At 41.8% G+C, this 15,788-nt stretch overlaps 1 protein-coding gene across 1 annotated transcript in view; it reads right to left on the minus strand.

The window, feature by feature from the left end:
- Positions 1-105: 105 nt before the first annotated feature.
- The window catches only part of pip5k1bb (phosphatidylinositol-4-phosphate 5-kinase, type I, beta b), a 29,201-nt gene continuing 13,518 nt past the window's right edge, over positions 106-15,788 (minus strand). The window contains exons 5-15 of the mRNA XM_086111844.1: positions 15,093-15,210; positions 13,735-13,887; positions 12,957-13,256; positions 7,126-7,328; positions 6,867-6,950; positions 5,820-5,868; positions 5,599-5,683; positions 4,596-4,757; positions 3,696-3,822; positions 1,438-1,561; positions 106-917 (exon numbers count right to left, since the gene is read on the minus strand). Of these exons, the coding sequence (XP_085967970.1) occupies positions 915-917; positions 1,438-1,561; positions 3,696-3,822; positions 4,596-4,757; positions 5,599-5,683; positions 5,820-5,868; positions 6,867-6,950; positions 7,126-7,328; positions 12,957-13,256; positions 13,735-13,887; positions 15,093-15,210 (1,408 nt within the window). The 3' untranslated portion in view covers positions 106-914. The remainder of the gene's footprint in view (positions 918-1,437; positions 1,562-3,695; positions 3,823-4,595; positions 4,758-5,598; positions 5,684-5,819; positions 5,869-6,866; positions 6,951-7,125; positions 7,329-12,956; positions 13,257-13,734; positions 13,888-15,092; positions 15,211-15,788) is intronic.

Raw genomic sequence — 15,788 nt, forward strand, 5'->3', positions numbered from 1 at the left:
AAGTTTGATAAACACTTATGAAAACAAATTTGCTCAAGACACCAGAATTCTTGTTAATGAGGTCTTTAAAAAAACTTGGCAGAGGAAAAGAAAAGGTTCGATGCCGATTGTTGACGTCACTTTATTCAGAGGGGTCTCTATAAATATGCATTGTCTTTGTGATTTATGCTTTTCAGCAAATGGTAAAATGTTGATTTATATAATAAATTATGGCATTGACTCACAAGATCCAGTGATTCAACATTTAGAGTTGGAAATAGCTGATGAGTTATCAGACCGCATCAAGATGATTTGTAAGAGGAGGCATTATTCAGTATGAAAAGACCTTCTATGATACAAATAAAACTATCAAAATAATCTATGAGGTCACTGAGCACAGTCAGAAGTCCAGAAGGAAAAGAGCATGTTTATGCTCTTCCAAGTTTGTGCTCGTGTGAGCCACTCCACCCTGCTATGCATCACTTCTTATTCGAGTCCTAACAGTTTTCCCATTTTTTTTTCTTTCATCGGGAGATGGTGCAGTCTTCCTCTGTCTTTCCTCCCCCTGGCATTCAGGTAGTAGGGATGCTGTCACCCCAGACTGTGTGAGCATCTGACCTGTCACTGTGGCTCCACTGTAAACATTTCATCAGATCAGCAACTAACGGAGCTGGAAAGTATTCAGCAGACTAAAATATATAGGAGGTAAATATACTGTTGAGCAAGTTGCTGTGGGGGGTCATGATAAAATACATGAAACGCAACGTCTTAAAAAGTGTCTTCATCACATGGTGTGATGTCACAAGATGTCCATTCAGGTGACGTCTCTTCACTGTCAACCTCGCGTTGGCAATAAAAGTGGCAACATGACTGCAGGAGCAGCATAACAAAACGGGCTGAGAATGAAGCTTGTGGAGGGTTCGACGAACTTCAGTTCACTGCAACACACGAGAAGAAAAAAATCGTGAATATTGGAACCAATGATGGATTTCATGGATTGGTTGAATGTAAATAGTAATATTCAAAAATGTTGGAAATAAATCAGAAATAATAAAATGACTAGTTTATGATCACAATTAACCATTTTATCTCATTCAATGATTGGTTAATTTAGGTAATGTAAAAAATAAATAGAAACAATTTTACAAAAGCATTAACGTCTATTGAAATATTCATGTATTACTGTATCAACATTATATATTTTTTCAAAAAGAATGTATAGTTGTTTTTATAAACTGTACTTGTTTAACCTTTTAACTTCAAACGTCAAAAATAGAATTTAAAGTCAAACGCAAACTCGCTCCTTCTCAAATCGTAGAGAAATGTAAATGAACGAATCGGCCATTTTGTATCGGCTATCCTACCAAACAAAAAGGGGTTTTGTTTAGCTCTATGACACTGTTAGGTTAAACGGCTACGTCCGATGCGGTCGCATCACTTTTGTGTGTCCCAACTGACCAAGTAGACGTCGAGAACCGATCCGTCATCGCGGTCCAGGTCCACGTCCATGGTGCTATGCTCGGACGTCAGGCAGATGGCGCTGTCCTCCAGTGTGAATGTGGAGCTGGATCCAGCGTCCTCTCTAAAACCCAAGAAATGGTCGCCTTTCATATCGAGAAGTGCATAGCACGCATGCCATGTCGGCGGCTGTGTCAACACTTTTTTATGAGCGTGTGGTCAACGAGACTGAGAGCACCAAGGTCAGCCTGTCTGCTGTGGAAGTAAAAGTTCAACCTCAAGAGTTCACACATTTACAAATAATTTAATTAGGGGCCAACTGATCTGGAGTTTTTTTTAGGTCGACGTTGATTCCAACATTTGGCAGAAAAAATAATTCGATAAACTATTAGTCGGGCAACTAAGAAAAAGAGCTATATTATTTTGAGGTGCTGTTCCTGACCATTGTGCCTCTTATTTTTTTCAATTTCATTTAACTGAAATAGTATTTGGACCAGATAGGTGAAATTATTTGGAGCAGTGATTAAAATAAAATTTAATAACTTTGTTAGACTTTCTTTTGAAGGAACTTGGGTTTTTACTGGCCGTTTGTTCATCAATATGCCGGATTTCCACTTAAAATGTGATGCAGACCTGGATTAAATTGTGAAGCCTGAATACGTGCACATACATTTCTACTTGTGTCATATTTGCTCCCCTTCATTTCTATTAATGACAACTGCTACAGATGAAAGTGTACAATTTGTAGTCCAATGCTTTGGAGGTCGTGCTCCACTTCGTGGCGCTCTACTTTCATCCACTAGGGGGAAGCAGAGGAGTTGTTTTGCTTGCACGAGCTCAGCCTGAACACTCCAGTACAGTATTGTATTTTGCTCTACTGATGGTTTTGCCTCCAAAAGTCATACTACCAAGAGTAACAATATTCACATATGCAAGTGTTACACTTAAATATGTTGCATCCTCTTTCCATGCATGGCTCCCAGAAAGCTTCCACTTCTTTTCAAAAAGAGGCTTGCTGGATCAACGTGCATTGTCGCCTCGCGAAGACAAGAGGTGAACCCATCACAAGGAAGTTTGTAGCCTCTGATGTAACACAAGCATGAATATTTCATGATGTACATTAAAACCCAGTGAGGTAATCCAAACCCTGTAAAAGAGCGGCGACACCTTCACAGACGCTTGCAGAGACAAAACAGAACAGAGTGCTATGCAGTGCTCATGTATTCTGGAGGCACTGAGTCATCTCTTCTGTGACGCATTTATTGCCAACTGGACGTGTGTAACGTAAAGGCAAAAGCGACGATGGCGTGAGAGCGTGACATGTGTATGTGCGACCGCGCCTATTAAAACACCCGCACCCCCTGCACACACATGAACTCCTTCTGGTCCTCAAGGCCAGGGCCTGGTTGTGTTATGTTTTAAAATACTAAACTACATTCACGCGGGGCAGTCAGCCATGAGAGAATTAAAGCAACAGAGAGGAAGAAGCGTGTTTTTTTTTTTTTGCTCGCAAGGGTTTGACGAGCCACTTTGCAAATGTGGTAAACATGCATTGGTGGAGGGACAGAGACAAGCCGAAGCAGCCAAGACAATATCCTCTCTACAAATAAAAATGAGAGGTGTCCTGGCTGGTGTTCTAATCTTTGCTCACCATGACAATAAGAAGCACTTATCTACTATTTAGAAGACGCTGTGCTAGCGTCATACATTTTTTGCTCAGTGCATGTATAAACAATACAGCCTTCAACAACAAAGGATTTGAACCGTTAAAAAAAAACATGTTGTGGTTTTTATTTTTTCCAAGGGCAAAGGGCTCCCATGCATAAAAATTCGCATTAAAAGACGACACAGAAAAACAACTCACTTAAAATGTTATTATTCAGGATGTTCTGCATGTCATTCCAAATCCACAAAATAATTATTAGGCATGGTAATATAGAGCAGAATAAGACCAGGTGTAAATGCAATGAAGCTATGCCAGTCATCTAGAGGTGAATGGTGATTATTACGTTTGGACTCATCTACCACTACACGGCAACTTGTTTATGCAGTCACAAGTGACTGGTGTAGTGGGAGGTGTGTGCAGCTCCCAGTGTGTCAGTACTATCAATAACTGCAAAACAGAAAACTAGCATAGTTTTTGTGGCTGGGAGAATTTATTTATTAATTTATTTATTATAAGAGCGCTATTGAAAATGGATAGCTGACGTGACATCATCGGCCAAAAGCAAAATTCGGACGTCCTGACGGCGCCATACCTTTCATCTGTTTGGTTGTCCACGCCGACCAAGACGGAGGAGGAGGATAGCGTGCCCATGGAGGAGCCCTTGAAGTAGGACGAGTTGGCGGGGACCAGCTCATGATGCTGATATGAACCAAACACGGCTGGAAACACAAAAGTCACACAATGGAAATAATCACTCAACAGGGGACAGCAAATGGAAGTGTTCACAGGAGGGCTGCATTCAATCACAGGATATGGTGCAAAAAGTCTTACATTGTATAAATAAATGATTATAAGCATGCATGAACCAGGATTTATTATTCGACTGTGCTATTTCCGTCGTGCTCAGTATTGACCGACATGCTAGCTAGCGCGCCATTGTGGAGCTTTAGAGAATTTAGTTAAACACGGTGAGTGACTGGAATTTGAAGCCATGTTTGTGTAGTGTGTTTACTGAAGGCTTTATCTAAAAGAAATAATAAGACTAAATTGTCATTTCAACTTGTTTTCTATTCCAGCTTCCTCTCATAGCAGGCATGTTAGCTTCATTGTAGACTGAAAGCTATCCATAGATTTGAATGTGAAAGTGAACAGTTGTTTGCCTGGACTTGGCCGTAAGGTGTTTAATGTTCCTAAACTGCTCCCCTTGAAAAGTGTCTTCAAATGACTTGGGGGGGGGGGGGGGGGGGGGGTTAGTGTTATGCAATTCAACTCTATAATCACTCCTTATGCAAGCTTCACAATGTTTTTACAGGATAATTAAGCGACTGCTGATGGGCCACCAAAGTGCTTGTCATGGTCCATAAAAGTCGACCTCAGGGTGTACTGATGATGAAACGACAAAACATTAAGCTCCTCTATGAGTATCATTCAAGATAACCTTTGTGCAGAACAGGAAGGTTGCTCCCCTTTCATGACACGGTTTTTAATGTACCTTGTCCATCCAGACTTGCCAGACTGCGAGCCCCCCACCGCCGGTCCCCTCTGCTCATGCCCTCCTCCTTCTCATCCACCTGCGATGAAAGGATCTCCTGAGAGGACGACTTCAGAGCATGGATTGATGTGCGAGTCTTCTTTGAAGGGGAAAATCGAATCTCTGCACATGTATGCAATAAAAAAAAGTGGGGGGTGGGGGTGGAGGGGGTAGAAATCAGACTGAAGTGCAGACTGATACCTTTGCTAAGTTCTCACATCGTCACTTCGGCCGAGTTCGTTCCCGCAGGGGGTCCCGGATGATTGGTTGCATAATGCGGGATATGTCTAGGGCTGGTGTGATCTCTGCATGAGAGTGGCTCAATCTATTAATCGGCTTCAAAAGCTCTCATCAGGGTTGAAATTAGAAACACTATTTTTACTTCCTGGGTTCAATCACCGGATTGATGGTTGTACTTCTGAAGGAAGGCAGGAAAACACCTTTTTGTGAAGTGGTGCAAAAACATCATTCGACCTGACGAGACATTGTCGACATTTTTGGTTTTATATGTCTGCAATATGCATTTGGACCAAATACATGTACTTGCTAAATATTGACAATTCTGCCACTATTCTAATTTCATCAAATGAGGTAACCAAAATACGACAAGTATCTCCGCAGACGACAACCGTGACAACTACTATCATAAATATTTCCCTAACAGTTGCTGAACAGGTGTCCACTGACCGTACATTACAAATTGTAGCCATTTATTTGACTAAAAATGAGAATATTTTTACGATGGAATGCCACAAAAAAGGTTTCAGCTTGCCGTTGGCCAAATGCCTCACATTTTTTTTCTGAGAACAAGCAAGCACATGATCAGGAAGAGAATACCAGGAACTATTCTCTCTGGTTAATTTCACAATAGTGTTCCGGCACACCGGTCAATTAGATGACGGCGTTTACGAAGGAAAAAAAAAAAGCATCTTCCTCTATTTTGGGACAGGAAAGGCAAACTTACGCTGAGTCTTCCTGAAGACCCGGGTGCTCATGAACTTGAGAAAGCGACTGGCGTAGAAACCTGGCCGGTGTACCGACACGGAATCCTGGGGCAGAAAAAAAATGTCTCGGAGTTGATTTTATGATCGTATACAGTAAAAGACTCAGTTAAAAAAAAAAAAACCCAAAACAAAACAGGAAAGAAAAGCTGCTCTGTCGGGCAGTATGCGGTCATGGACTTACGCCATCATACACCAGAGCTTTCCATGAATGTTCCAACTTCTTTATGAATCTGCAGAGAGACCAAACAAAAAAAGTTTGTTACAAAGGTTCCTGGAAGAAAAGTTTTTCTTTGACATTTCATCAAATCATAGACGGGACCCCTTTTGGCACCACTAACTATAGTTTAGTATTCTAGCTAAAGTACAACCTTGTTTGGGATGATGTAACGTTTTACATTTAAGGGGCTGTCTTAAAAAATAATTGGGTCGGGAGTATTTATCCCACTGGAGCTAATCTCACCTCAGCAAGCCACCGAGACTACAAGTGCCGCTTTTATATTCACAGACATCTTATGAGCTAAAAGGGCCTCGCTCTCCATTACCGCATGCTCTTCTTCCCTCCCCCAAAAAAATAAAACAAACCAGCGGATGGGGAAAAAAGTAAAAGTTGCTCGAAAATTGAAAACATTAATGGGCATACCTTAGCAAAAAAAAAAAAAAAAAAGTTTAACCTTTTGGTGAGTGCAACTATCAGATAATCATGCTCTTGTTTTCAGTGACTATCAGAGCCGCATTTTTTAATGTGTTTATTATCGTGCTTTGTAGTTGTGCAGAAGAAGTGAGACTGTCATGTTTTTGCGAGCGAGACTAAACTAGAAACTAGAAACCAGAATAATAAACCGACTGCTCAATGGGAGTTTCAATCCAAATGGAGCATTATGATTTCCACCAAGGGGGCTTGGTTTGACTTTTGAACTAAATTATAAACAGCATTCTCAAGACATTTTCCACACCTTGAAATCCCAGAAAACATTTTTTTAAAAAGAAAAAAAATTGAAAATACACCACAGAAAAATATGACATTTGAAAAATTATATATATTATATACTGTATATATATATACACGCACACACACACCCACACACATATATATCAGCAGTAATTATCTTCTGCTGGCAGAGTTTTGCTGCACTTAATGCTCTGACTTGACAGTATGGCTTTTTATTGAATTCCTGTTGCATAGTTGGCATTTGTATCCATTACATTCCATAATATCTAACCACTGTACCTATATGACTGCAGAATGTCTATGATGCCAAGGAAGATGAGCAGTTTCTCTTCTTTGTGTGTTTTGGCCGGGATGCCACCCATGCTGGAGACATATAACATTGTTAGACAAGACTTGATTTTTTTTTTTTTGGGGCACTGATCAAACAACATGCACCCAGTGTAAATATGAGGACAGTGGTGGCAATTAAATCCGAAGGTGTGAAAGGCAAGACTACATGGTGTGAATGTGTGCGTTCTGCATCTGAGCCCACACTCACGTGTCATCTGTGGTAAGGGCTTCAGCCGCCTTTCCGTCCCCTTGGATGGACTCCAAGGCGGTGGAGTAGAGAACTCTCTGGCCCACAGGCCTGGATCGGTCGCCCCCTGCTTGGCCCTGCTCGAGCCCTTCTCTCTGATTCTGGTCCAGGACGTGGACACCCAACAGCAGGCTGTAGTCCATGATCTTAAAACTCTCCAGCACCTAAAATGATAACAAGTAAACATGCGTGATACAAAAAAAAAATACTTTTCACTCTTATTCTCCAGATTCTCCAAACTTGACAAGTTTCCGACCACAGCACGTGATGTCACACATACATCAACATCAGTTACATGCGTCATCACCTCAAAGGGCCGGCGGGACCGCCAGGAGGAAATTTCTGTTCAAACCGGATTGGAGCCAAATAAACAAGCTGTTTCTCCATAAAGTGTTACACACCGACCCTTGTGAGGAGCCTTTCACCCAGTTCCCAAAGTCTCCCGACATCTCGTCTCCTCCCGGCTTGGCTTTGAGGAGCTAAAATAGAGCGCGCATTGAGCCAACCGTGAGTGAGGTGAGACGTGGGAGCTAGACCGTGAAACCGTGATAAGAGTGACCAAGTAAGTCCACACCATCACAATCAGGCGGCTGACCCACTTTTAGGGTATTGTCGGGGTTAATAATCATTGACCGAAGTAGTAAAGAGGTCGTTTGTCGCACCTTTTCCCTTTTGTGCATTTTTTTTTCTTGGAAGTCCAAATGAGGAAGTCGGTTGGGGGAAAAACAAGACTCGAATTTTGTCACTTTCTGTGTAGTGACCACATTTCTCTTACTCACCCAGATTGAAAGGAACAAAATAGTGTGACACACTCATGCAGCAGATTTTATAGAAAGATGCTTCCGTGCTTCCAAGTCAACTTCCTTCGTTCTAATCTTCCCGTGAGCACTTGTTTTATTGCACGACCACAGCACGTGTATGCGAATGCAAACTTCCTTTTGCGGGTTTGTGGGTCATGCACGTGCACGTGCACGCGCCCGCGCCCGCATGCAATTACAAAACAGGGCAAATGAGTGAAAAACAAACAGCCAGGCTTTGGTCGAAGCTTTGAAGCTTTCCATTTCAAGGATTTGCATCCCTTCACCCCCCGGCTTGTTCAAACTGCAGCCGTGCTGGAAACACACCCTCACACATACACTGGTTTGCCTACGAAAGGGCATCGTTTTTGCCCCGGCCTTGGCTTTCCCAGGCCCACAATCAAGATGGAATGGCAGAAAGAAAACGACTCGGTTTGTCCCGTTGTTGTTGCCAAGATTTTTAATAAATCATGTTGATATATGAGGGACCAAAAAAAAAAAAAAAAAACACAGCAGCAATTTTAGATTCTGGGAAAAACCTTTGACTTAAGTCAGCGATCTTTTAACCAGGGTGCGGTGGCACACTGTGAGAGATTATCAGGGGTGCCATGGGAATTATTTATGAATTAGAAACAGTTCTCTGTTCTTCTCTCTATGCCAGCAATATATATAGACAAGCAAAACAATGAAATGCTCCTGCATTAAATGGCGGAAGGTTAAATAAATTGGTGTATCCACCTGTTGCCATCTAGAAAAGAGAAGAAGTCATGGCTTCCTGGTAAGGAAGTAAATTGCGACAATGTCATTTAAGTCATTCTTACTTTTTGTGACTTTTTTTTTTTAATCTACGGCCTCTTTGTCCTTGTCACGGAAACTCCAGCTGAACATCTTTAGAGCTTTATAATAATGTGAAGTTAAGACACCTTTTGTGTTGTGTTGGCTCTCAAGTCAATGCTAACGTTACCATTTGTTGTGCACAGTATTTCGAAAGGCTTTGTAAAATAATCAGACAATGTTAGTTTGAAGACATGACGTGACAACACATACCGACTGCACCTGTGTTTGACATGTAAATGGGTTTTTTTGCGCTTCGGACCGTGTCCCTGTCACTTCCATTACCTTCAGCTTGGTAGGGAGAATTCTAAAGGAGTTTTTTTAACATCTGAAGGAGGAAGGCTGATCCATTAAGGAGCTACGCCGGTTGGCGTGGCCTCTGCGTGCTTCGCATGGGCATGAATACATTGCTCACATTCTTATATTCTCCTTGCGTCTGGGGCAAATGTGGCTGTCTGAAGCCACAAAAATGAGGATGTGCTAACACGGACTGCAGATGCAATCCCAGGAAAGTGTCTGAAAAATATAGATATTCATTATTCATCAGATTTGGATCTGCCGCTTGTTCAGGGAAGCACAGAATTTAATATCCTCTCGACTGGGTGTTCTCAAATAATAAATGAAACTGGATCAGGTGCTATTTTTCTGGTAAAAGGATTCCATAAAATGCTACATAAGGGATAAACTACTGAATTGGATTTTCAACCTCACAGTGCAGAGGTCCAGGGTTCGATTCCGGCCTTCCTGTGTGGAGTTTGCATGCTCTCCCCGTGCCTGCGTAGGTTTTCTCCGGGTACTCCGGTTTCTTCCCACATTCCAAAAACATGCATGACAGGTTAATGGAACACAAAATTGTCCCTAAGTGTGATCGTGTGCGCAAATGGTTGTTCGTCTGTGTGCCCTGCGATTGGCTGGCAACCAGTTCAGGGTGTTCCCCGTCTACTGCCCGAAGATAGCTGGGATGGGGTCGGGCATGCCCCGCGACCCTTGTGAGGATAAGCGGATCGGAAAATGGATGGATGGATTCTGTAAAGAAATCAATGGCTGTGTAAAATAACAATTAAGATATAGACCTTGGGCCCTTGTTTCGTGCCCAGTGCAAGTCTGGCAAAAAATGCAGTCTAACTGTGCACCGGGGTGGAGCATTTTTGTAGATGGGTGCAGAAATGGGTGTTGGCGCCGTTGTGGGAGTGAACACAGCTGACTTGATTCTCGGCCAACCGAAGCGGCTCCCTTCATTGCCTTTAAATTCACCACAGGAGAGGCACGCGGTCTACATGCCGGAAACGTAACAAACTCGCTGGAGTCAGTGCAGCGTGCAAGTATGTAATATCAAGTATGTTTATAAATAAATACAAGATCTCCACTTACAGGTGATGTAAAGCTGTCCACTGCAAAGTGGGCACATAGATATTACCTTCAACCCTTGATCGTGCATCTGTACGCAACATGGAACAAAATGAAAATTGCCTACTTATTTCCTTAATGTTTTCCTTCAAAAAGTCTCATCACCTACACAATCACATTTAACAGGAATTACATGAATTTTCTTGGCATGACAGGAGTGTATACTGGCTGCAAAGTAATTCAATAGCATATGACTATTTTATATCTGGGCACGTGGGGGGAATAGTGCCTCTGAGTTCATCCTAGTTCCGCACAAAGACCTCAAATGTTATCTGTAATTCACTTTTAAGGAAAACAGAGTCTGCCTTCCCTCCTGGTTCCTTGCACGCCCCTCACCCCCCGTTGCTAGGCGGCCGCTGACCTCCCCTCTGTGTTTTGGTCGACCAGACTCTCCTGGGCTGACGGGCTGAGCTGCTTACTCATGGAAATGGACACACACATTCTGCTTAGATTGCATTTTGCCTCCCGCTCAGGAGGCGAGAACAGGAAGAGGTGAAAATAACAAACTGTGGTTAGCCTCGAACAACCGATGGCCTTATATTTGTGCTATAGACACCACAGCAATGGACAGATTGCATTCAGCAGTGCACCCCCCCCACCCCCCCGACGACTGGTATGCAGATTGGCTACTTGGTACTGGCCCACACAGATATATATATTTTTTAAAAAACTGCGGTAAATAAAAATGATTTTTTTCATTATTTTTTGCTGTTCAGGGCTATAAGCAAATACAAATAACAATTTCAAATGAAGCCTTTTTTTTTTGTTTGTTTTGTTTTCTAAAACAGTACATTTGAAAAGTCATGGATAACATTGACCATGACAGATAAAGAAAAAAAACCCCACACACTGGCCAGTGTTGTTAATTTGGAGCAGCGTTGGCATAAACCTTGCTGAAGCGAGCAGACATATGCATGTGTGTGTGCATGTGCGTGTACATGGCAAGTACCGTGTCAGATTGAACTTTAAGAAAACACTGACTATGCAAGATGGGGGAGGATGTCATCCTGGCTTGAAAACATTGAAAAGAAAATAAAGAGTGTGGACAAAGTCAGCGTGATGTGGTTAATGATCCATGGGAAGCTTCATAAGCTCAGGAGCTGTCTCACAATCGTCACCTGAATTTTTGTTTCCTCCGAAGATAATTGTGCTCAACCTCTACTACTAAACATACCTGCAACGTCGCTCTGTTCATGAACTGCTCAACATTGACCGTGTCGTTCAATTACTGTACGCTAGTTGATAATAAAAGTTCTCCAACTTGCACACAATATGAAAATGTTCAGTCATGGGACAAATTGGCCCGATATGGAGCAACAGGCCTGAAATCAGTCGTAATGCACAATGTTGTAATCCAATTCATTCAAATACCAGCTTTTTGTATTATATAAATAGGTGACCAAGAGTTTCAAAACTTTTTTCACGATCAATGTTGCCTGCAACCTGTACAACTATCCATCCATTTTCCGAACCGCTTAATCCTCACTAGGGTCGCGGGGGGTGCTGGAGCCTATCCCAGCCGTCTTCGGGCAGTAGGCGGGGGACACCCTGAACCAGTTGCCAGCCAACCGCAGGGCACACAGAGACAAACAACCATACGTGCTCACACTCACAACTAGGGACAATTTAGAGTGTTCAATCAGCCTGCCATGCATGTTTTTGGAACGTGGGAGGAAACCGGAGCACCCAGAGAAAACCCACGCAGGCCCGGGGAGAACATGCAAACTCCACACAGGGAGGCCGGAGCCGGAAATGAACCCGGTACCTCTGCACTGTGAAGCCGACGTGCAAACCACTGGACTACCGGGCCGCCCCCTGTACAACTAAAGAGAATTAATTTGTTTTTCTTTTCGAGAAGGGAAGTCAAAATAAAGGACTGAAAACATGTGGTTGCACATCATGTGTGCACACAAGCTTATATACTGGCTGCGGGTGTGTTCAGAACTAAGCAATCATGTTCACTCAGGTTAAATGGGAGTCAGCACACATGTGCCACACTATTCTATGTGCCTCGAACTAACCCCAAATAAATTCCAGCTGCTCGAGTAGGCCTTTCCTGACGCTCTAAGGCCCCAGGTTCAGGTCCAGTAGCAAAGCATGATGGTGCCGCCACCATGCTTCACTGTAGGTATGGTGTTCTTGTGATAAGATGTATTGTTGATGTATATTAATTGTTACTTTAGTATCCTAATTCGATAACTATTTTTTTCATAAGCATTCAAGATATTCGTTTTTTTAGTGTGACTGATTTATATGGGTGTATTTCATTTAGACCAGGGATGTCACATGTCACATTGAGGTGACCGTTTTCCTTGGAGGGCAGTTATGACTGTGAAAGCATTTTAAAAAGTCAAGAATAATGGTTGATTGAAGTTAATGTAATGAGAGATTTGGTTACAAGAAAATACTTACAATATCTCTTTTATTTATTACATATGAGAAGTTGAAATTTTGGTCCAGATTTTAGCAATCATGATAGAAGTTGACATGTTTGATTTGCTTTCGCGGGCCACATAAAATGATGTGGTGGGCCTGATCTGGCCCCCGGGCCTTGAGTCTGACACCTATGATTTAGACATGCCTTTAAACTGCGTCCAGCCCGATGCTGGCAGAAGACTGATGTGGTGAAATGTTTTTTTAGTCATTTCAACAGAAATAACGTGACCCACGAAGGAATTCTGATCATGCTGCTGATAAAAAATTTTTTTTTTAAAATCACCTGATGCTTTGGCATGTGGAAGTATTTCCACTTACCCGGCAGTCTCTCTGCAGAGTCTTCATCAGATTGGTGTAGGTCTCTGCATCAAAGTAAAGCCCTTCTTCGTGCATGTCCTGGAAGTCCAGATCTTTGAAGGTCGGACACGCTTTTTCTCTCTCCTTCCTGGACGCTCGTCTTTTGTACGTCGATCCTTTCAGATCGTACTTGTAGTGCATTTTAACCGAGCGAGGCAGCACATTGTTCATAACCACCAGGCGGATGTTGATGCCTCCCGACTGGATACAGTACAGTCCGTAAAATTTGGGGAGTAAGGTGCGTGGATTCTGGTTCAGGTTCTGTGAGGTGACAGATGCCAAGAAATTAAGTGAAAGCTACGAGTGAGGACAGTACTCATCTATCTACATTTTATCAATGATTTAAAGCCAGGTTGAAAGCTGATGTTATTTTTCAAAGCATGCTTGTTCTTGCATTGTACACTTTTATTTTAGTCAGACTTTTTTTTTTTTTTTACTTCTATGCTTTTAAATCTCTGTTTTGTGTTTAAATGTTGTACTTTTAATTACAGTATAGGAGGCATATTGAGATACATTCTGTATGAAATGTGTTCTAAAACGGTGATTCAATTTAGTTTTTAATTTTTTTTTACAACCCCTAAGTACTGCCTAGGTACTGGTAAATGTCGAAAAAGCTCAATCAGGAGAAGTTTTTTTTAATGCAAATAGGATTTTATAGTACTTTGTTTCAGTTATTTTACAGTTTTATTTATAGAGTGAAATTCAATTGGAACACTAACTTACTCTGCGTATGACTTACCATGTAGTATCCAGGAAGTAACCTCTGGAGGAATTTAGCCTCTTTGTGCTGGACTGTTTTAATGATGAATTCATCATCGCTGGTCAAGTAGAAGAGAGATCCACTGGCTCCGGGGTTGGTCAGCTCAATCAGAGGCTCATTGACTAATGAGTACTGAAAAAAAAAAAAAAAACATCAACCAAATCAGTTATTTGTGGATTTGAGAGCGGGCCGAGCTCAGAGTTGCCATTTTTTGTGGTTGATGGTTGCGGTCATGTTCTTCCACACCAAACTAATGCAAGCATGGCATTATATACCTTGCTTTGAAATATGTTTTCCACGACGAATGAGGGGTTAAATTATTTTTTTTAAAGAATTAAAAATAATAATTTAAATTATTTTTCTTAAGATCTTGAAAAGTAATGGGGAAGAAAAAAATGAATATTCAAATCTGCGGGTGCCAAACCACAAATACGCGGCGGTGAACTGCTTTTGCCGAGTGCGATTGAATCTTTGAACCCCCTAATGGATGTGAACCACGAGTAGCCTCTCCAAGCTGCTCGCTACAATGCACTGGTGTCATCTCTTTCTCTCTTGTGCAGTCGTTCACTAACACAAAAGTACAGCTGGTGTTATAAAACAAATCAATGTTTTGAAACACGGTGGAAGGCAAGGTTGGGAGAATCTGAAAAACTAATCCAAGGTCTTGGAATATTTACTACTGTGGAAAAAAGGTATTTAAAAACACGTGAAACCAAAGTATGAAATTTGGGTAGTGACAATGTTTCCAGTTTACCATCCTTTAGTAAACAGCAGCTGACCATTGGTAAGTTTCTTGAAAATACTTTCCAAGAAAAAATCTGAGAAAAAGAGCTTTTTGTGAAAGGATGCATTTCAAGCAGAACTTTGATGTTATCTTTTTTTTTTTTTTTTTTTTGCATTTGTGATACCTCAAATAACTCAACAGTGCTTTCTTGTTAAATAACAACATAACACAAAAAGGTCCCTTTGATCGGAAAATAAGAACTTATTGCAAGATAAACACTGCACTGATGCATGACTTATTGAATTACATTTTCATGAACTTTGTAAAGCTCTGTCATAGAGTTAGCTGCCGGCATTTGGCCCCGTTCTCAACACCACACTGCTTCCCGTATGTCACCTCGTGAAGAAGGATCGTCGTACCACACCCAAGCCACTCCTGCCCTTTAGTGGCGATTTATCATACCGAAATCCTTCCCACAGCCTTGACACTGACTGAGGAGGTGCGCGAAGCCCTTTATTGATATTTTTGAACAAAAAAATACCCAAAACGTATTTTTACATTTTGGCATTGAATTAGTGATGTAACATTTAGTGGGATGCCAGCAAGGCCTTACCAGGTAGTCGTCAGGTTTGATGCCGAACAGGTCCCGAAAGTAGCGGAAGGCCAGCGGTGCGTACGTCTTGAAGCGAAAGTCGGGGTAATGATGTGCTGGGGTCAAGTTGCTTCCTTCACTGGGATGCCAAAAAAAACAAAAAAAAAAAACAGCCGAGATACCAGGGGGAAAAAAAAACAACACAAGAATACATCTCGTTAATTTGCATGAGGCAAGTTACGTGAAGAGAATCAGAAGAGCATTCAAGGCATTTCCAACCGCATAATGTGGACATTGTTTGCCTTTTAATCATGAGTAAACGAGCAGGCAAAGTTAGCTCAATTATGAGGAACCGTCATTCATTTGTATCAAGTGTATTCTCCAATTACACCATCAACCGTCACAGTTTAATATATGAGTCTTGTGTCCCTACGGAGATGACAAAACATACACAAAAACACAATAACGTGTCTCAAATGTAATACTGGAGCTGACCTTTCCCAGAAATGTCGCCCAATCCTGTTTCGTAACTAACCTAACCTGAATGTCAAGGAAACGCAACGGTGCAAAATCCTTCCGTTTCTGTACTATTCTCGTGCCCTTAAGGATCAAATGACTGCATCGGGAAATGTATTTGTCTTCCACAGTGGTTTTAAAGCTGGTAAACATTGTACTCAATTCAATCGATTTCTTGGTAAGGAGGTTACATAGTGGCTG

Source organism: Hippocampus guttulatus, chromosome 5 (genome assembly GCF_054856545.1).
Source record: "Hippocampus guttulatus isolate MCC_2025c chromosome 5, RoL_Hgut_1.0, whole genome shotgun sequence".
NCBI lineage: Eukaryota > Metazoa > Chordata > Actinopteri > Syngnathiformes > Syngnathidae > Hippocampus > Hippocampus guttulatus.